The 22,384-nt window shown below is 39.6% G+C and overlaps 1 protein-coding gene across 1 annotated transcript; it reads left to right on the top strand.

The window, feature by feature from the left end:
* Positions 1–11,558: 11,558 nt before the first annotated feature.
* On the top strand, positions 11,559–20,717 carry scpp9 (secretory calcium-binding phosphoprotein 9). The gene is made up of 5 exons (XM_060915983.1): positions 11,559–11,695; positions 17,537–17,635; positions 19,909–19,983; positions 20,494–20,535; positions 20,620–20,717. Exons 1-5 carry the CDS (start codon positions 11,636–11,638, stop codon positions 20,662–20,664), a joined length of 321 nt encoding a protein of 106 aa, XP_060771966.1. The 5' UTR covers positions 11,559–11,635; the 3' UTR covers positions 20,665–20,717.
* The last annotated feature ends 1,667 nt before the right edge of the window (positions 20,718–22,384 follow it).

The raw sequence follows: 22,384 nt of genomic DNA, 5'->3' as shown, positions 1-22,384 counted from the left end.
AAAGATGAGAGAGGCCTGTAATTTTCATCATAGGTATACCTCAACTATGAGAGACAAAATGAGAAAAAAAAAAATCCAGAAAATCACATTGTCTGATTTTTAAAGAATTTATTTGTAAATTATGGTGGAAAATAAGTATTTGGTCAATAACAGAAGTTCATCTCAATACTTTGTTATATACCCTTTGTTGGCAATGACAGAGGTCAAACGTTTTCTGTAAGTCTTCACAAGGTTTTCACACATTGTTGCTGGTATTTTGGCCCATTCCTCCATGCAGATCTCCTCTAGAGCAGTGATGTTTTGGGGCTGTCGCTGGGCAACACAGACTTTCAACTCCCTCCAAAGATTTTCTATGGGGTTGAGATCTGGAGACTGGCTAGGCCACTCCAGGACCTTGAAATGCTTCTTACGAAACCACTCCTTCGTTGCCTGGGCGGTGTGTTTGGGATCATTGTCATGCTGAAAGACCCAGCCACGTTTCATCTTCAATGCCCTTGCTGATGGAAGGAGGTTTTCACTCAAAATCTCACGATACATGGCCCCATTCATTCTTTCCTTTACACGGATCAGTCGTCCTGGTCCCTTTGCAGAAAAACAGCCCCAAAGCATGATGTTTCCACCCCCATGCTTCACAGTAGGTATGATGTTCTCTGGATGCAACTCAGCATTCTTTCTCCTCCAAACACGACAAGTTGAGTTTTTACCAAAAAGTTCTATTTTGGTTTCATCCACGGGCGCAGATAGAGGGGGGGACGGGGGGGATTCGTCCCACCCAGATTTAAATTCACCTCGTTCGGTCCCCCCCACTTATAGGGAGGAAAAAACGTCTATGCTGTCTTTTTCTTTGCATAAGGCAAACCTCACGGAAAAATCAAAAGACAAATTACCATTCGGTTTATTGAGGTGCACAGCAGTACATACATAGTTGCAACTGTGCAGACTGCACGGGTTGCGAGCTCGAGCTTGGTTGCTATGGTTATGGTTTAACAGGCATATCGGGGACAGCTCCTCCTAGTTCAGGACCCCAACACAGCATGATGAAGGGTGCCAAAAGGCAGAAAACGATTGCATCGTTTAAAAAAAAAAAACGACTGTAAGTAAACTGTGCCTTACTTTATCATATCACCTTGCAATTTTTTGATAGTCTGTTCAAAGTAATGTCGTAGTGAAAGTAAAATCGTACGGAGTAGAGATGCCTTTCTGGTAGCCTCCTTCTTTCGGTGGTAGCCTGTAGATACAGTGCTCAGAAGGCAGTTTTAATGTTTAATCTGGCGTTCCCTGCCATAATTTCAGCGAGCATATTGTTTCATAAGGAAACGTTGCGAAGAGTTGTTGACTGACTGCCGCTCACGCCACACACAGGCATAGTTAGAAAGTCAGGATGCACTGGTTTACACTTTACACACACACACGTAGCCCAGCCTCTCGCTATGTTTAACAGTTGGAACTTAGCAGTTTTAAAACTAGTTTTGCAGTTTTGCAATTTCTGTGCGTGATGATAATGTGTAAACTTTGGATTTCCATAGGCTATGTTAAAATGTTATCATTGTCCTGGCCTGCAGGTAGTTCCTGGTGATGGCAGTGAGGGAGGTGAAATAACATGTATACACACTACCGTTCAAAAGTTTGGGGTCACCCAGACAATTTTGTGTTTTCCATGAAAAGTCACACTTTTATTTACCACCATAAGTTGTAAAATGAATAGAAAATATAGTCAAGACATTTTTCTGGCCATTTTGAGCATTTAATCGACCCCACAAATGTGATGCTCCAGAAACTCAATCTGCTCTAAGGAAGGTCAGTTTTATAGCTTCTCTAAAGAGCTCAACTGTTTTCAGCTGTGCTAACATGATTGTACAAGGGTTTTCTAATCATCCATTAGCCTTCTGAGGCAATGAGCAAACACATTGTACCATTAGAACACTGGAGTGATAGTTGCTGGAAATGGGCCTCTATACACCTATGGAGATATTGCACCAAAAACCAGACATTTGCAGCTAGAATAGTCATTTACCACATTAGCAATGTATAGAGTGTATTTCTGATTAGTTTAAAGTGATCTTCATTGAAAAGAACAGTGTTTTTCTTTCAAAAATAAGGACATTTCAAAGTGACCCCAAACTTTTGAATGGTAGTACACACACACACACACACACACACACACACACACACACACACACACATATATATATATATATATATATACACACAAAATGGAATCATTTGCTGACAGCTCAGTCCCCCCCAGTTCAAAAATCCTATCTGCGCCCCTGGTTTCATCTGATCATATGACATTCTCCCAGTCCTCTTCTGGATCATCCAAATGCTCTCTAGCAAACTTCAGACGGGCCTGGACATGTACTGGCTTAAGCAGGGGAACATGTCTGGCACTGCAGGATTTGAGTCTCTGCGGCGTAGTGTGTTACTGATGGTAGCCTTTGTTACTTTAGTCCCAGCTCTCTGCAGGTCATTCACTAGGTCCCCCCGTGTGGTTCTGGGATTTTTGCTCACCACTCTTGTGATCATGTTGACCCCACGGGGTAAGATCTTGCATGGAGCCCCAGATCAAGGGAGATTATCAGTGGTCTTGTATGTCTTCCATTTTCTAATAATTGCTCCCACAGTTGATTTCTTCACACCAAGCTGCTTACCTATTGCAGATTCAGTCTTCCCAGCCTGGTGCAGGTCTACAATTTTGTTTCTGGTGTCCTTTGACAGCTCTTTGGTCTTGGCCATAGTGGAGTTTGGAGTGTGACTGTTTAAGGTTGTGGACAGGTGTCTTTTATACTGATAACGAGTTCAAACAGGTGCCATTAATACAGGTAACGAGTGGAGGACAGAGGAGCCTCTTAAAGAAGAAGTTACAGGTCTGTGAGAGCCAGAAATCTTGCTTGTTTGTAGGTGACCAAATACTTATTTTTTCGAAGAATTTACCAATTAATTCATTAAAAATCCTACAATGTGATTTCCTGGATTCTTTCCCCCCATTCTGTCTCTCATAGTTGAAGTGTACCTATGATGAAAATTACAGGCCTCTCTCATCTTTTTAAGTGGGAGAACTTGCACAATTGGTGGCTGACTAAATACTTTTTTGCCCCACTGTAATTACAATTTATCATTTGCAGTGGTGCTTGAAAGTTTGTGAACCCTTTAGAATTTTTATATTTCTGCATAAATATGACCTAAAACATCATCAGATTTTCACACAAGTCCTAAAAGTAGATAAAGAGAACCCAGTTAAACAAATGAGACAAAAATATTGTACTTGGTCATTTATTTATTGAGGAAAATGATCCAATATTACATATCTGTGAGTGGCAAAAGTATGTGAACCTTTGCTTTCAGTATCTGGTGTGACCCCCTTGTGCAGCAATAACTGCAACTAAACGTTTCCGGTAACTGTTGATCAGTCCTGCACACCGGCTTGGAGGAATTTTAGCCCATTCCTCCGTACAGAACAGCTTCAACTCTGGGATGTTGGTGGGTTTCCTCACATGAACTGCTCGCTTCAGGTCCTTCCACAACATTTGCATTGGATTAACCCTTTGATGCAAAACATATGCACACCCCTTCTAATGCACAACCTGGGTCAAAAATGACCCACATTCATTTTCCAGGTTATTTCATGCTGACTGAGTTTTTCTTTGCTCTATCTTTTGAAATCAATTTATTTTATGATTGAATATTCCAAGTATTCTTTAAATATCTTGTTTTTAATTACCACAAATCATTAATTTATTTTTTTCTTTCCTACTTTATGAACAAAAATACTTTTTATATTACTACACATGGGTCATCCAAGTGTGATTTAAAATTAAATGTCTTAATACTATAATAATAATTTGTTTCAAGTAATTACTTTAGCAGTGAATGGGGCCAGTTATTTATTTATTAACTATGTAGTTAGCTAAGCCAGCTACAATAAAATTAGCTAACTAAAGTAGAATATGTCAACAGCTAGGTAGCTAATAGTAATTACTTGTAACTTTCTGACAAGTAAACTACTCACTCTCAAGGTAACCTAAACATAATCAATTTTTTTCTAAGGTAATGTTAGTACAATTGAAAAACATTACTTCCATGTATTAGATGGGCAAAGGGCGCTGTGCTGAGCTGTGAAATGTCTGACACAAGCACAGTTCACAGTTCCCACCAAACGCTGTAGTAAATGCATGCGGGTCATTTCTGACCCATGTGTGTAAACTTGATGTAGAATTACAAAAGCTGTGCTTGTTCATAACTTAAGAAAGGAAAAATAAAAATGATGATTTGTGCTAAACAAAAACAAGATATTTACTGCATATTTGGAAAAGTAAATGACAAAATGAATTTATTTCAAAAGTATATCATAGAAACACTCAGCCATACATGAAATAACCTGGAAAATGAATGCAGGTCGTTTCTGACCCATGTTGTGCATTAGAAGGATAGTGATACAAAAAGGGTTTTTATTCAAAAAGTAAGAAAGGAAAAAATAAAATAATGATGTATGATGATCAAAAACAAGTTAATTGAGGAATACCTTGAATATTGAATGATGAAATTAATTTATTGCAAAGATATAGAAGATAAAAACTCAGCCGGGTCACTTTTGACCCATGTTTTGCATCAAAGGGTTAAGGTCAGGACTTTGGCTTGACCATTCCAAAACATTAATTTTATTCTTCTTTAACCATTCTTTGGTAGAACGACTTGTGTGCTTAGGGTCGTTGTCTTGCTGCATGACCCACCTTCTCTTGAGATTCAGTTCATGGACAGATGTCCTGATATTTTCCTTTAGAATTCGCTGGTATAATTCAGAATTCGTTGTTCCATCAATGATGGCAAGCTGTCCTGGCCCAGATGCAGCAAAACAGGCCCAAACCATGATACTACCACCACCATGTTTCACAGATGGGATAAGGTTCTTATGCTGGAATGCAGTGTTTTCCTTTCTCCAAACATAACACTTCTCATTTAAACCAAAATGTTCTATTTTGGTCTCATCCATCCACAAAACATTTTTCCAATAGCCTTCTGGCTTGTCCACGTGATCTTTAGCAAACTGCAGACGAGCAGCAATGTTCTTTTTGGAGAGCAGTGGCTCTCTCCTTGCAACCCTGCCATGCACACCATTGTTGTTCAGTGTTCTCCTGATGGTGGACTCATGAACATTAACATTAGCTAATGTGAGAGAGGCCTTCAGTTGCTTAGAAGTTACCCTGGGGTCCTTTGTGACCTCACTGACTATTCCACGCCTTGCTGTTGGAGTGATCTTTGTTGGTCGACCACTCCTGGGGAGGGTAACAATGGTCTTGAATTTCCTCCATTTGTACACAATCTGTCTGACTGTGGATTAGTGGAGTCCAAACTCTTTAGAGATGGTTTTGTAACCTTTTCCAGCCTGATGAGCATCAACAACACTTTTTCTGAGACCCTCAGAAATCTCCTTTGTTTGTACCATGATACACTTCCACAAACGTGTTGTGAAGATCAGACTTTGATAGATCCCTGTTCTTGAAATAAAACAGGGTGCCCACTCACACCTGATTGTCATCCCATTGATTGAAAACACCTGACTCTAATTTCACCTTCAAATTAACTGCTAATCCTAGAGGTTCACATACTTTTGCCACTCACAGATATGCAATATTGGATCATTTTCCTCAATAAATAAATGACCAAGTATAATATTTTTGTCTCATTTGTTTAACTGGGTTCTCTTTATCTACTTTTAGGACTTGTGTGACAATCTGATGATGTTTTAGGTCCTATTTATGCAGAAATATAGAAAATTCTAAAGGCTTCACAAACTTTCAAGCACCACTGTATTCAATGAATTAACACGAATTAATGCAATGAATATTGAATATTTTATATCTTTATAGTTACATTATGTTATGGAAAATCAGCGTAACCAGTGAGCTAATAAAACAGAAAAAAAAACCAACAACCCTGCACTTTACCATGTTACTGAGAAACTACAAAGTAAATGTTTAAAGCTTTACCTCTGACTGTAACAAAAAACTGACACTGGAAACGTTTCCTAAGCTGCTGCTATTATTATTATTATTATTATTATTATTATTATTATTATTATATTTTTCCTTTAACTTGCTGCTACTACAGTAATAATAGCATATTAGATTAAGGGCATTAACATAAACCTGTCAAAGCTGCTGTTATAGAATATCAATCACCTTCTGAGTGCTGTGGACTGATTAGAAATAATAAATATGTTCTGTTTATTTGATATATATATATATATATATATATATATATATATATATATATATATATATATATATATATATATATACAGAGGGGATATTACATGGTGGTGTGAAGATATGATGTTTATCTTCAAGTGGTGAATGTATATATCATGAGTGAGCGAAGTGAATTAGTGAAATATTTTTTAGCACCAGAAAATAAACTTCATATCTTCACGCCACCATGTAATGTTCTTTATATTATATGGACACATCCACACACAAAAAAATGCATGTTAATCAAAAGAATTTTAATTTTGAACCGGTTCACCATTTTGACAATGCATGTCTAGTCAGCAGGAAAACACTGGGAGTGACGTCATCGGAGTGAAATATCGGGAAATATGATACATACAGGACACTTTTTCGATGGAATAAAAACATGTATTCTATTCCCTTCTAGCAGGTTTCATTCATTTGGTTTGATAGCATGCAATATTGTGCTTATCCTACGTATATTACACGACTCTACCCAATGGAGAATGAGCATTGAATATGGTTTACAATATCGCATGGTTGTCAAGACAACATGATGTCACACGTTGAACACGTAAAACTTCCGCACTAGTGAGTGACTGTGACAATTTGTAAACAAACATGGCTGCCAGGTTTGCTTTGTTAAATACGGAAGATTTTAAGAGAATTTTGAAAGGGAAAGACATGTTGAACACCTGAAAGGAATGTATATGTACAATAATAATAAATAACAATATTGGCTGGCTTTTTTTGTGGTATATCAGATATACTCCACTCACCTTTGACTCATTCAGTATCATGCTAGCTGAAATGGAATATATCTAATATATCACCAAAAAAAGGGCCAGCCAATATTATTTAAATATGTCACTCAGATTTGTGATATATTTCATATGAAAAATGCGAGTTTTTCAACATGAGAAGATAAACGTCATATCTTCAAGCCAATGTGTGGTTTTCTTTTTATTATATAGACACATTCACAAACAAAAAGTCCCAAAATTTATCAAAACAATTCATCAATTTCCTCACGAGTGACATATAGAGATTTATGTCACGGTTTTGGTTCTCCATGTCCCTGATGGAGCTTGTAGGAAAAATATTAGTGGTGTATTTCCCAGTAAAATACTTGTGTCCATATAATATAATATAATATAATATAATATAATATAATATAATATAATATAATATAATATAATATAATATAATATAATATAATATAATATAATATAAAACAGAATTTCAAGCCTGTGATTTATTGGACTCAACTCTGTTGACCGAGCTGCTAAAGATGTTTACCTCAGTATATGTATCATATTGACAGTACTTGAAGTGTTTTACTTGAAATTCATTTTATCGACATATTAAAAAGGAAATCTGAGATTATTGTAGATGTCCTGGATCATATTTTGGTGCTTGTGCAACAGTCACATCATGTGGCAGCTGAAACTACCAACTTAATCCAGCAGGTCATGAATGTAAAATACTGTAATTTTATCTAAATGTCCCCCCTATTTTTTTTAAACATTTTGAATCCCAGTACTTTAATATACAGTCTATGCACAAAGCAAAAAAATATACCTCATTAGACTGTTCTTAAAAATGAAAAAGTATAACATTTCCATTGTCTATTTTGTCTACATTCCTTGTATTTTGTTATGGTGAAATTATGGTGATGATTTGGACAAAAATGTATTAGTAAATTAGATTTTGTCAATTTTATCCCACCTCAATCATTATTTCTTGCCTTTTGCTGACTATTGTAATTTTTCACATATGACTTTGTATATCTTCTTCACTTTCATTTCTTTTGACATTTATATTATTTTACTGCCAGTATTATGATTTTATTGTGTAGTAGTAGATGTGCTTCTAGAAATGATCATTTTAATAAATGTAAAAAAAGAGAAAGAAATGGATCTGTTTTTCATATTTAAATAAGATATACAGTACTATATGATGAATTATTGGCACTCTTCATTAAAAAAAGAATAACACAATGAGAGAGATTTCAAATTTCTCAGTTTTTAAAACTGCTTTCTCAACCATGTCATTGTTTTCCTGCAGGACGCTGATTATTTTACACCGTGTGTTTTGACCATTCTCTAGAAGTGTGCCAATAATTATGAAGTCAATTGCATGTGTGGGATTAGAACATGGGCGGAAACAGGAGTAAACTCCTGTAAAGTTCACTATTTAGCAAATGTCCAAAAACAAAATGTGACGTTTCATGTTTATAATACTTTATATATGCACACTCACCGGCCACTTTAATAAGAACTTGCTGTTGATTCTAAGATTCCTGTTCTTGGCTGCAGGAGTGGAACCCAATGTGTTCTTCTGCTGTTGCATGCTGAGATGCTTTTCTGCTCACCACAGTTGTAAAGAGTTTTTATATGAGTTACTATATCCTTCCTGGCAAAAAAAAAAAAGCTCAAACCAATCTGGCCATTTTCCTCTGACCTCTCTTATCAACAAGGCATTTGTTTCCACCTACAGAACTGTCGTTCACTCAATGTTTTTTGTTTTTCACACCATTCTGTGTAAACTCTTGACACTCTTGTGTGTGAAAACCCCAGGAGATCAGCAGTTTCTGAAATACTCAAACCAGTCCATCTGACCCAAACCAACACCCATGCCACAGTGAAGTGAAAGAAAGTCACACTTTGAGATCACAATTTTTCCCATTCTGATGTTTGAAGTGAACATTAACTGAAGCTCTTGATTTGTATCTGCATGATTTGATGCATTGTGCTGCTGTCAATGGATTGGCTGATGAGAGAACTGCAGAAAACAGCAGGTGGATGGGTGTTCCTAATAAAGTGGCTTGGGGTATATCTATTTGTATGTTATTACTCTCAGGACAAAAATGACCTGAACATCATCTCATTAATATTATTTTGAAAGAATTATGTCATATGAGTCAACTAAATCACTCTGAAGATATTAATTAGTCAGTAAATATTTAGCTAATTAATAATTAATTAGTACACAATTAATTTCACTTGAATGCTTATCGTGCCAGTGAGAAAACAGCTTTTATTATAAATTTGTTGCAATTTCAGTCAAATCAGAATCACATTTTCAAATCAGTGATGATGCAGTTATTGTTCTCACTCAGACCGTGATCTTTTCCTAAAACAACACATCCTCAAGTGCTTTATTCCTTTTACACCACAACAATTTGCCAACAATTACAATTATTTCTCAAAGAATAAAACAAATTAACAAGTTTATTCCTGTTGTCATTTACATTATAGCAGTAATAAACAATCATTCCCTCACCAGATTCTTCTTAACAAAACAAAACACAGCTTATCATGTTACCATAGAAACCACAAAGAACTGTTACTGTTCCCTCTGACTGTTACAAACACTGACACTGGAGACTCCTTACATCAATGTCACATCAACACATTTCTCCTTACTTTAGTCTGAACCTGCACTACTCTCAGAGCTGCTGTTATAGAAAATTAATCAACACCTTCTGACCAATCAGAGTCCAGATTTCAACAGCATGATGGGCAAATAATGAATGAATGAATGAATGAATGACTTTATTTAAACACGATAAGTTGACCAGCAGAGCTCGTGGGGTCATGCATGTACAGATACAAATAATTACAAATACAAAAAAAAATCTTAAAAAAATCTGTTGATTATCTGTTCATTATCTTCACATTAAGTTAACTAATAGAATGCATAACTATTGCATTTGTGTTTAATTACGGCTACAATAGGATCAAAATTTATTCTGCTAATGTCAAATTTAGCTAGTTAACACATGAATTTGTTTAAGTAATTGGCCGTTGATTCCTTGCTAGATTGACTGTTCCATGCTATTGCTCCTCTGTATCAGAAGTATAGTTTGTTTCTGGACTTGGAAGAATTATGTCTCCATTTCTTCTACTAATGAAATAAAGCACAAGCACATTTTCAAACAATTGCTTGCACAAAATACCCCAGAATCCAGAGATGGTTTTGCTCAGATATTTCAAACTATGACCCATATGATGAAATCCACATTGGGTTCTCTCTGATCACAGAAAAGAAAAAAACCCTTCAGATTCTTGCAAAAATATAAAAAGATTTCTCTGGATTCTTGGGGTTTCGGCATGATGATATTTGTTGCATGATATAATATCTCATACTCACACTCTCTTTCTAAAGATTAGATTTAAGGCTGGTGTGTTTGTGAAGAAGCAGATTTCAAGTTTCAGGTTTCAGGTGTTCATGATGATGTCATGGAGTTGTGTGGCTTTTAAATCCTGTCACACAAAATTCAATTACAGTGTTTTTGCTCATTATCTATTTCTGTGCATCGGATTAAATCATTTAGATTTTGAGACAACGTGAACAAAAGATCAGCGCATGTTTACCACAAGAGTAATCTGAGCAAACAAGCAGTGGTCAAACACCTGGATTTGTGCAGGAAGTCATTAGAATGGAATTTCTCAGGACCATTATAAAGCCAGCATCTGAGCTGGGAAGAGAGCAGATGCACTCCCAGCTTCTAAACACTGGTTCTCAGTGAGGTGAGTATGGGTTGAATACACTCTATCAGGGTTAATGAGTTCTATCCTGCTCTTTTAAGCCTTGTATTTTTAAATTAGTGCATGTTCTTATATTGATTTTTTTTAAATAAAAGTGTTCATTTGTAAATTCAAGCTGGAAGAGTTGAACGTTTCACAGAAAAAAAAAAATCCATTAACAAAATTGGACCTAGAACTGAACCTTGAGGAACACCTTCAATAAGCAGCAACCATGAACATCACTGTTTATTTTGAGGGAGAACTTTCTGAATCCCAGATGATTTATTCTAAATCCATATTAAATCACAGCTTTAAAAATATACCTTTTTTTTCTTTTTCAAAGGTCTTATTTTCCAAGCCTGCGATCATGAAGTTCACTCTTTTTGTCACCTTCATGGCCTCAGCTGCCTGTGTAAGGGTTCAACTTCACATCATCTCTTCTGTTCTTTCTGGGGAAAATTTTTCTTTGGATTTGTTTATATCAATATTTTTTTTCACATTGCTTTTTTATCCTTGCAGGTGATTTCAGCGAAGGTAAGTGAACTGAACTGTTAATGAAAAGTGGATGGAGATTTTTGTGGATTTTTGCATTTTGTTGTTGTTGAATCTTTCTCGAGAAGCTTATTATTTGTTTGAGAACCATTTACATTAGCAGAAATGGATGAACACATTGAAAAAAATGTAAAAAAAGAGGTCCATTAGTGTTTAGATGCCGAGATGCTGGAAACATTGAATATTGTAGTGAATATTGAAAACCACCTATATCTCGTCTTACATTCACACACTGTATAGAAACTTCGGGTGGTTGGAGGTCTGAACCCCGGCGTGGTTGGTCTGAATGGAGGACTACTGAGTCCCAGGCTGGTGGTTGGAGGCATGAATCCAGCGTTGATCGGAGGAGGTGGCGCTTTCATCGGTCAGCCGCCCATTGGTCCAGTAAGAACATCTTCATTCTTTATACATTTTACACCAAATGCTAAAACAACACCAATTTTCAGGGTTTTTCATCATAAAAAGCTTGGGTTCTCTACTGTCTCAGTTCTCAAAGTGAAGAACAAACAAAGGAACCATAATTTCCTAATTTTATTACCAGGCTGAAAGACACAATGCAACATTAATCAAGTTTTATTGATTGAAATCGAATGACAGATTTAATAAACATGGATTCAGAATGTTTAGAAGTTAAGAAAGGGTCAACAATTAAGAGACAAAATATTATCAGACATGTTGAAATAATGTGCCTGGTTTTGTTTTATAATAGTTTCTAAAATACATATGAGTAAGTCCATTAATAATAATATTAATAAGAAGAAGAATGTAAAATAGTCATAATTTTATTTAGACATCACATGCACACATTTTATATATACCGTATTTTTCGGACTATAAGTCGCACTTTTTTTCATGGTTCGGCTGGCCATGCGACTTATACTCCGGTGCGATGTATATATGTTTTTTTCACCGCGGAATAACTGGAGCTGATGCTGAGTCTGACGACAGCCACGCAGAAGAAGAGGAAACGGCGCTTCATCTGCCGCTGGAGGCAGAGTTGTTCAGAAGCGACACCGAGGATGAGGAATTCAATGGATTTGCTGATTTGGAGTGAAATCATCAGCTTGATAAACTTGATTGACCTGTGTTTTATTATTAATGATAGGCCTATAGTTATTTAAATAAGTTATGTAGTGATTTTAGGCAGTGCTTAATTTGTGAAGTGGGAGGTCCCAGAACGCAGGAGGTGGGTGGGTCCGGCGACTCAAAAAAAAAAAAAAAAAAGGCGGGGGATGGTTTACTAACTTTACGCACATGCGCTTATTGTGTGTGTAAAATAATAATAATAATAATAATAATAATATCAGACATTATGATCTTAGAAAACGCTTTAGTGACAGTTACAGACAGTAATATGCCGTGATATTATATTATAAAATATTAATTTTTATTAGTCTATATATTAAATTATATATTACATTTATCTTCTAAAATAACAGACTGTACTCATCACAACTGGTTTATTTCACCATTGGAGATCAGATCACACAAGACATGAGTTAAATGACTCATTTTAAGGATTTAAGTAGGGGATTTAAAAGCGGTTGTTGTTTTTTTTTTCACTAGACGGTTGTTTTTACTACCGTACCTGTCTTTGGAGATGATATACCTATAGCCTACTTGACCTCTGATTTGATGAAATAAAATTCGACAAAAATGAAGAATGACACTCCTCGATGATGACTACAGCTTTAATAACACAGATGAAAGAGCCATGGGGCGATAATAAGCCCTACTGGTAAAAATATTCTAAAAGCAAACTGATTAATGCATCAGTAATAGGCTACTAATATTAGTTATAATAATAATAATATAGGCTATTAGTAATAACGATAGTGATAGTATTAAAGATAGTAGTAGATATTTAAAATAATCAGACTAGGCTACTTACAGGGCAAAGGGCACGTTATCACTGCTCAGCTGTTCGTTTATTAAATAAACAATGCAGTCGCGCAGTAACCACGCGCCGCTTATCAGATAGAATCACAGATTCTATGGATAGAATAACCCTTCAAAAAAGTGCGACTTATAGTCCGGTGCGACGTATATATGTTTTTTTCGTCTTCATAATGCATTTTTTGGCTGATGCGACTTAAACTCCGGAGCGACGTATAGTCCGGAAAATACAGTATATATCACACACTATATATATACAGTTGTTAGATACATCTTGTGATGCAGAATCTTGGACACATCATCAGTGATAGTACCTGGGGTCACGGGGAGTTTCGGGTCTTTCAACTTCAGACCCCCTCACCCAAGCGACCCGACCGGGAGTAATCAGTTCCTGGCCTGTGTCCAAGAAGCACTCATCCATGCCTTGTATCCACAGCCATCGCGATGCTTTCTCAGCGGCCTCTGAAGCTGAGCAGATGGCTCTCCTCTTGCGTGCCCCTGTGATGCCTAGGAGACTGTAGGCCCTGCAGAGTGACTTCCCTGCAAAGCCCCTTCCCCCAACCTCAATGGGCAAGCATCTTGCACGCCACCCCCTATTGCGGCAGTCCTCCACCAGCTCGACATACTTCTCCCCCTTTCTCCCACTGGCTTCCTCCATTCTCTCCTCCCAGGGCACCGTCAGCTCCAACATGATGACCTGCTTGGAAGACTCTGAGTGTAGGACGATATCTGGTCTCAGGCTGGTTTCCATGATGTTTTCAGGGAACTTTAGCTGTTTTCCTAGGTCCACCCTTAGCTGCCAGTCCTTCGCTGTTCCCAGAAGTCCTGTTTGGGCCTTTGGTTGGGGAGGAGGTTGTTCCCCGGCTCTTACGAATGTTATTCCATGCCTCAGTGGTTGCAAGTGCTTGCTGTGGTCAATGGCAGAGTGGATGGACTCAGCAACTGCCTTCAGCACCTGGTCATGGCGCCAACGATAGCAACCATCTCCAAGTGCTTTAGGACAGCTGCTGAGGATGTGCTCCAGAGTTCCCCTTCCCTGGCACAAGGTACATGATGGAGTTTCACCCTTGCCCCAAAGGAAGAGGTTTGACGGGCTGGGCAGGACATCGTAGACAGACTGGATGAGGAATTTTATGTGGAGCGGTTCAGCCCTCCACAACTCCGGCCACGAGATCTTCCTGTCCATGGCTTCCTCCCATCTAGTCCATGCGCCTTGCTGCCTTAGCCCCACCCACTGGCTTGCACGCTGCTCTTCGACTCCAGCCCGCACCTCAAGTAGGACCTGGTCCCGCCTTTCCTTACCCTTAAGCCTGCTGAGGTGAGTTGTTGGTATGGTTCCCAGTCCTGCCCGACCGATCGCCACAGATCCCACAAGCTCTTTGTGGAACAGCCGAGCTTCTGCCTGGTCCACCACCTCTTGCGCCTTCCACCTTCTGCCTGTCCTCACCTCGATGCCAGCTTGAGCAACCTTTGGATCCTTAGATTCCCTGTACTGGAGAACCTCCCTTGCTCTGGCAACCATAAACTCCTCAGTAAGGCTGCTGATTGGTAGGGTCAGCTTGTTGTTGTTGCTGTAGAGGGCAATACTGCTGAGACTCCGAGGAAGCCCCAACCAGCATCGGAGGTGGCTGCTGACCCTCCGCTCAAACCCTTCTACGGTGGATATGGGAAATTCATAGACCAGCAATGGCCACAGTATCCTGGGCAGGATGCCATGTTGGTACACCCATGCCTTGAACTTCCCCAGGAGACCTGACTTGTCCACTGTAATTAGCCAGCCCTCCAGCTGTTCGTTGGTAGCCCTGATGGAGGCTGTATCCTTCAGGGAGCAGTCAAAGATCTTCCCAAGGCTTTTCACAGGTTTCTCTGTGACTGATGGGATCTGGGTGCCTCCTAGGAAGAAGCAGAACCGGTCGGTCACCTTCCCTCCCTTCAGGACTAGAGACCTGGATTTATCCGGCTTGAAGTGCATGCGGGCCCAGGTGGTAAGCTTCTCCAAGCCCTGGAGGATCCATCTGCATCCTGGAACTGACGTTGTTGTTACTGTCAAATCGTCCATAAATGCTCTGATGGGGGGCTGACGAATCCCGGACTTGGTTGTGGGCCCTCTGCACTCCGGCTCGGCAGACTTGACCAGCATGTTCATGGCCAAGGCAAAGAGAATCACTGAAATGGTACATCCAGTGATGATCCCTTTCTCTAGCCGATGCCGCTCTGATGTAACTGTGCCAGAGGAGAATCTCAGGTAAAAGCTGTTATAATAGTCCATGATTAAGACCTTGATGTTACACAGGACATGGTGCCTCTCCAATGCCACCTCCACAAGCTTGTGGGGTATAGAGCCATATGCATTAGCTAGGTCCAGCCAAAGCACAGATAGGTTCCCTTGCCCCTCTCGAGCCTCTCTTATCAGTTGTGTCACCACACCACTGTGTTCCAGGCACCCTGGTACCCCTGGGATCCCGCCCTTTTGCACAGAGGGGTCGATGTACTGGTTCTGAAGAAGGTAGTCTGACAGCTGGTGGGAAAGAATACTGAAAAATATCTTCCCCTCGACATTGAGCAGCGAGATGGTCCTAAACTGCTCGATGGTGGTAGATTTCTCTTCCTTTGGAACCCACACCCCTTCTGCGGATCTCCATTGATGGGCGACCTTCCCCCTCCTCCAGATCACCCTTAGGATTTTCCACAGACGGTGTAGGAGCTTGGGGCACCTCTTGTACACCAGGTAGGGTACTCCATTGGGTCCAGGTGCTGAGTTGTTCCTTGCAGCCTTGACCACAGTCTGAATTTCTTTCCAGGTGGGAGCTTTGGTGTTGAACTCACAAGCTGGCTCAGGTGGCTTGATCAGGTCTCTGCATTCACCTAGGTCCTCCTCCCTCACTGCATCACTATATGTTTCATGGAGGTACGAGTCTACCTCCTCTTTTGCGCAGGTTAGATGGCCGCTGCGCTTCTGGCCTAGCAGCTGTTTGGTAAACCCAAAGGGGTTAGCTAGGAATGCAGCGCGTCTTTTAGCTCTTTTCTTAGCCCGCCTCCTATGCCACTCTGCTCTTCTGAGGGTAAGCAACTTTTTCCTCAGGACACAGTGAATTTCTGCCAGCCCCGACTTCAGGTCCTCGCTTGCACCCTTAAACTGGTTCTTCAGGTCCCGGAGTTCCTGTCGCAGCTGTGAGATCTTCTCTGCCCTGCGGTTCTTGGAGTAGGGGTTTGCAGCAGCACGCTTCTCAACTGTTCCAAACCTTTCAGTGGCGATGCTGATGACCATGGTGGCCAATGTTTGGAGTTTCCTGTCTGCCCCTCCTTTCATTGTGGCTTCCAGGATACCATCCAAATCATCATCAAGCTTCTGCCACTCTCTCTCTCTCTCTCTCTCTCTCTCTCTCTCTCTATATATATATATATATATATATATATATATATATATATATATATATAATTAAGAAGAAGAACTTTATTCATCACACGCTTGTGAAATTCCTCTCTGCATTTAACCAGTCTGAAGCAGTGAACACACACATGTGAGCAATGAGCTCACAGACACACCCACAGCAGTGGGCAGCCATGCTAACAGCGCCTGGGGAGCAGTTGGGAGTTAGGTACCTCGCTCAAGGGCACCTCAACCCAAGGCTGTCCCATATTAACCTAACTGCATGTCTTTGGACTGTGGGGGAAACCAAAGCACCCGGAGGAAACCCATACAGACATGGGGAGAACATGCAAGCTCCACAGAAAGGCCCCTGCCAGCCGCTGGGCTCGAACCCTGAACCTTCTTGCTGTGAGGCGACCGTGCTAACCACTTACACCACCGTGCCACCCATTATGTGCAATGTAATTGATTTGAAGATCTCATCTTATTATCTCTAGCTGCTTTATCCTTCTACAGGGTCGCAGGCAAGCTGGAGCCTATCCCAGCTGACTACGGGCGAAAGGCAGGGTACACCCTGGACAAGTCGCCAGGTCATCACAGGGCTGACAGACACAGACAACCATTCACACCTATGGTCAATTTAGAGTCACCAGTTAACCTAACCTGCATGTCTTTGGACTGTGGGGGAAACCGGAGCACCCGGAGGAAACCCACGCGGACACGGGGAGAACATGCAAACTCCACACAGAAAGGCCCTCGCCGGCCACGGGGCTCGAACCCGGACCTTCTTGCTGTGAGGCGACAGCGCTAACCACTACACCACCGTGCTGCCCTGATTTGAAGATGCAGATGTAAATTTTATTTGAATTAGTTTCTTATAAAGAGATCTGTCTGGATATTTAACAGTGTACTTTATATGATTTACCTCAAGAATGAGTTCTGGATATTTTTTTCTTTAGATGTTTCCTGTGATCCCTCCGTACATGCTCCAGCCTCAGTTTGGAATACCCAACGCTCCAGCTCAGCTCCCTCAGCAGGTCCTCTTCCAGCCAAATGGGGTATTTTACTTCCTCTATGAAGCTTACATTTACACTCATCACCATGCTTTATGTTTCGAGTCAGAATGGCGTCCATATTCCGTGTAGCAAGAAGTGAAGCGTTAAATATCCAGCGCTATCCTGAGGATGTGGGTGTGAATGCAGGAGAAATCGGATCAGTCTGTACAGGAAGCTTTTTGTTGGCATTTAATATTTTTAATGAAATTTGGATCAGTTTCGACTTTCATTCCCAGCTTAAAGCTGCGCCTCTACTTGAGGAACTCTTTCTCTATGAATTGACAGCTTTAAAAATAGACAAATGATCCAACTGGGAAACACTCAGCCAACTTCTTTCCATCCAGTCTGGATTCATATACGTCATGTTAAATATTCAAATCTTTTAATCTGAATTGTCACCAGAGTTGAGTTTTACACTCCAACTTGGCTTGAATATGTTTCAGAAGAATCTAAAGAATAATTTTCTTTAAAAGAGAAAAAGAAAAATAAATTAAATGGATGAAAATCCACTTTGGCAAGTTAAGAAACTTTCAGGAGTTCTCCCCAAAATCATTATTATCATACTTTCCTTTTCGTTATTTTCTATTTTGAACACTAGTTTTTATTCCTCATGATCCTAATGGACTGTGAATGTAAAAGTGCCAACAGGTTGAAAGTGTTAAAAAGGTTATTTGATAAAATATAAATAATAAAGGGCGGCAAGGTGGTGTAGTGGTTAGCGCTGTCACCTCACAGCAAGAAGGTCCGGGTTCGAGCCCCGTGGCCGGCGAGGGCCTTTCTGTGCGGAGTTTGCATGTTCTCCCCGTGTCCGCGTGGGTTTCCTCTGGGTGCTCCGGTTTCCCCCACAGTCCAAAGGCATGCAGGTTAGGTTAACTGGTGACTCTAAATTGACCATGGGTGTGAATGTGAATGGTTGTCTGTGTCTATGTGTCAGCCCTGTGATGACCTGGCGACTTGTCCAGGGTGTACCCCGCCTTTCGCCCGTAGTCAGCTGGGATAGGCTCCAGCTTGCCTGCGACCCTGTAGAACAGGATAAAGCAGCTAGAGATAATGAGATGAGATGAGATAAATAATAAATTGTTAGTAAAGCCATTTACTGTTTAAAACCTCCTGTATTTAATGGGTTTTTTTCTTTCTTTTTTTTCTGCTCTGGTGGAAATTAGGGGCTGCCCTTTCTGTCTCCTGTGAATTGTCAGGTTGTGCCTCTTCAGCAGCAGGCAGCAGTATGCTTACACTCATTTACTCATTATAACTGTGTGTGTGTGTGTGTGTGTGTGTGTGTGTGTACCCACTTCATAGCGATAAACCTTTGGCTATAAAAATATACAAGATATACAATGCTGTGCAAAAGTCTTAGGCACATGTAAAGAAATGCTGTCGACCAAAAATGGCTTAAAAATAATGAAATGTTTCAGCATTAAACAAAAACTATAAAGAGTGAACAGTAAGCCAAAATAAATTAAACAAAGTCAATGTTTGGTGTGAGACAACCCTTTGCTTTAAAAAAATAGTCATCTCATGTAGAATGAGTGCAGTTTTATAAGGAAATGAGCTGTAGGTTTTACTGAGCATCTTGCAGAACCAGCCACAGTTCTTTCTGGACACTGACTCTCACACTTGCTTCTTAATTTTGCAGCACAACCCAACAGCCTTCATTATGATTTTTTTTAAATCTGAAAAGTGCTCTCTTATGTAATATACTGCTCAGATACAAACTTTTTTATCTCATCTCATTATCTCTAGCCGCTTTATCCTTCTACAGGGTCGCAGGCAAGCTGGAGCCTATCCCAGCTGACTACAGGCGAAAGGCGGGGTACACCCTGGACAAGTCGCCAGGTCATCACAGGACTGACACATAGACACAGACAACCATTCACACTCACATTCACACCTACGGTCAATTTAGAGTCACCAGTTAACCTAACCTGCATGTCTTTGGACTGTGGGGGAAACCGGAGCACCCGGAGGAAACCCACACGGACACGGGGAGAACATGCAAACTCCACACAGAAAGGCCCTCGCCGGCCACGGGGCTCGAACCCGGACCTTCTTGCTGTGAGGCAACAGTGCTAACCACTACACCACCGTGCTGCCCAAACTTTTTTCTGTAACATTTAATTTTGTGCTGGAAAATGAATGTTTGGAACTCTAAAAGGTTTTTGTACTGAATTGATAATGTAGAAATTAGTAAATAGAAACCTAAAACTTTGGATTTAAAGGGGGGGGTGCTAAGACTTTTGCACAGTACTGTAGATGCTTTCTTTCTGATGTTTTAGGGACAAATGAACCCGGGGGTCAATGTACAGCAGCCCCAGGGTGACATGCTTGCTGGGGCAGTGCCACGATTCAGGGTGGGTAAATAAATAAATTTTTTATCATAAATATATATACAGTATTTAATATCAGTGAAACCACAGATTCAAAGAAATGTAGCATCATTGTACTTTATTTAACTTCTAGATTTTCTTTTCTTCTTCAATAAATAAATCGAAAGCAGATTATCAGCTAATGTAAAAACTACAAATTTAAAATAGCTCAGTATTTCAAACATTATAAGAAATAAAATGTATAATAATCCCACAATGAGATATATGAGAAATATGAAAGATATAAACCTATTCTAATATTTGTTTAATGTTATTTTACACAGGCTCTTGATAAACTGAGTCATTTTCTCATCTCTTAAGAACCAACAGCTGATATGAATCTAATTACTCTCTCTTCGATCTGTATGAGTTTGTGTTAAATATGAAATAATCTGAAAGTTGTTAGTTTGAATAGAAAAAAAGTTGTTTGGGATTTGGATTATAAATGCTAAATGTCATGAAATGAAATGTTGAAATTGTTGCATTGTGTCTCAGAGAGCTCTCCACTGGAGAACGCAAGACAATTCATTCGCTCAGGTGATGCAGTGATAACGCTAATTAAAAATATGAACATATTTAGGGAACTTTTTTTTTTAATTTCTGATTAATTTGTGATTTCAGGTCACCTCGAGTCCGGGTACAACCGAGCATCATGCTGCTGAGTAAATTCTCCTGACTTCACTGCACTGATCCACCAGAGGCACATCTTTATCTCACATTCTGTTCAAAATAAACACTGATTGAATTTCATGTGTGAATTATTTTTCTTTCTCTCGGTTGTTGACATGCTCGACCTGGAGCAGCTGTTGGAAAAGATGATCACATGATGAATGATAGAAATCAGATACTGATCATTAGAATTAGATCAGAAATTAAAAAGAGAATAGTAAATTGATTAATTCTTGAATTTAATTAATTTGATGATCAATAATAATAAATAATCAAATTATTTCTACATGATCAAAAACAATGCTTGTGATTTTTCATATTTCTCATTTTTTATTTTACTCCATGAGCAAGTGTTGGATTACAATAAAACATGACAGGAAATTACTGTTAGCATCCAGATGTTGCTTTTCTATAACAATGTTCCAAACTGTTTTATTCCGCTGACACACATACAGTTAGGTCCATAAATATTTGGACAGAGACAACATTTTTCTAATTTTGGTTCTGTACATTACCACAATGAATTTTGAACAAAACAATTCAGATGCAGTTGAAGTTTAGACTTTCAGCTTTAATTCAGTGGGTTGAACAAAATGATTGCATAAAAATGTGAGGAACTAAAGCATTTTTTTAAACACAATCCCTTCATTACAGGAGCTCAAAAGTAATTGGACAAATTAAATAATTGTAAATAAAATGTTCATTTCTAATAATTGGTTGAAAACCCTTTGTTGGCAATGACTGCCTGAAGTCTTGAACTCATGGACATGACCAGACCCTGCGTTTCCTCCTTTTTAATGCTCTGCCAGGCCTTTACTGCAGCGGTTTTCAGTTGCTGTTTGTTTGTGGGCCTTTCTGTCTGAAGTTTAGTCTTTAACAAGTGAAATGCATGCTCAATTGGGTTGAGATCAGGTGACTGACTTGGCCATTCAAGAATATTCCACTTCTTTGCTTTAATAAACTCCTGGGTTGCTTTGGCTTTATGTTTTGGGTCATTGTCCATTGTATTATGAAACGCCGACCAATCAGTTTGGCTGCATTTGGCTGGATTTGAGCACACAGTATGTCTCTGAATACCTCAGAATTCATCTGGCTGCTTCTGTCCTGCGTCACATCATCAATAAACACTAGTGACCCAGTGCCACTGGCAGCCATGCATGCCCAAGCCATCACACTGCCTCCACCGTGTTTTACAGATGATGTGGTATGCTTTGGATCATGAGCTGTACCACGCCTTCACCATACTTTTTTCTTTCCATCATTCTGGTAGAGGTTGATCTTGGTTTCATCTGTCCAAAGAATGTTCTTCCAGAACTGTGCTGGCTTTTTTAGCAAAGTCCAATCTAGCCTTTTTATTCTTGAGGCTTACGAGTGGCTTGCACTGTGCAGTGAACCCTCTGTACTTACTTTCATGCAGTCTTCTCTTTATGGTAGATTTGGATATTGATACGCCTACTTCCTGGAGAGTGTTGTTCACTTGGTTGACTGTTGTGAAGGGGTTTCTCTTCACCATGGAAATTATTCTGCGATCATCCACCACTGTTGTCTTCTGTGGGCGTCCAGGTCTTTTTGCATTGATGAGTTCACCAGTGCTTTCTTTCTTTCTCAGGATGTACCAAACTGTAGATTTTGCCACTCCGAATATTGTAGCAATTTCTCGGATGTTTTTGTTCTGTTTTTGCAGCTTAAGGATGGCTTGTTTCACCTGCATGGAGAG

Source organism: Neoarius graeffei, chromosome 3 (assembly GCF_027579695.1).
Source record: "Neoarius graeffei isolate fNeoGra1 chromosome 3, fNeoGra1.pri, whole genome shotgun sequence".
In the NCBI taxonomy this organism is placed as follows: Eukaryota; Metazoa; Chordata; class Actinopteri; order Siluriformes; family Ariidae; genus Neoarius; species Neoarius graeffei.
The sequence above is the reverse complement of the archived record's forward strand: the minus strand, read 5'-3'. Positions and strand labels throughout refer to the sequence as shown.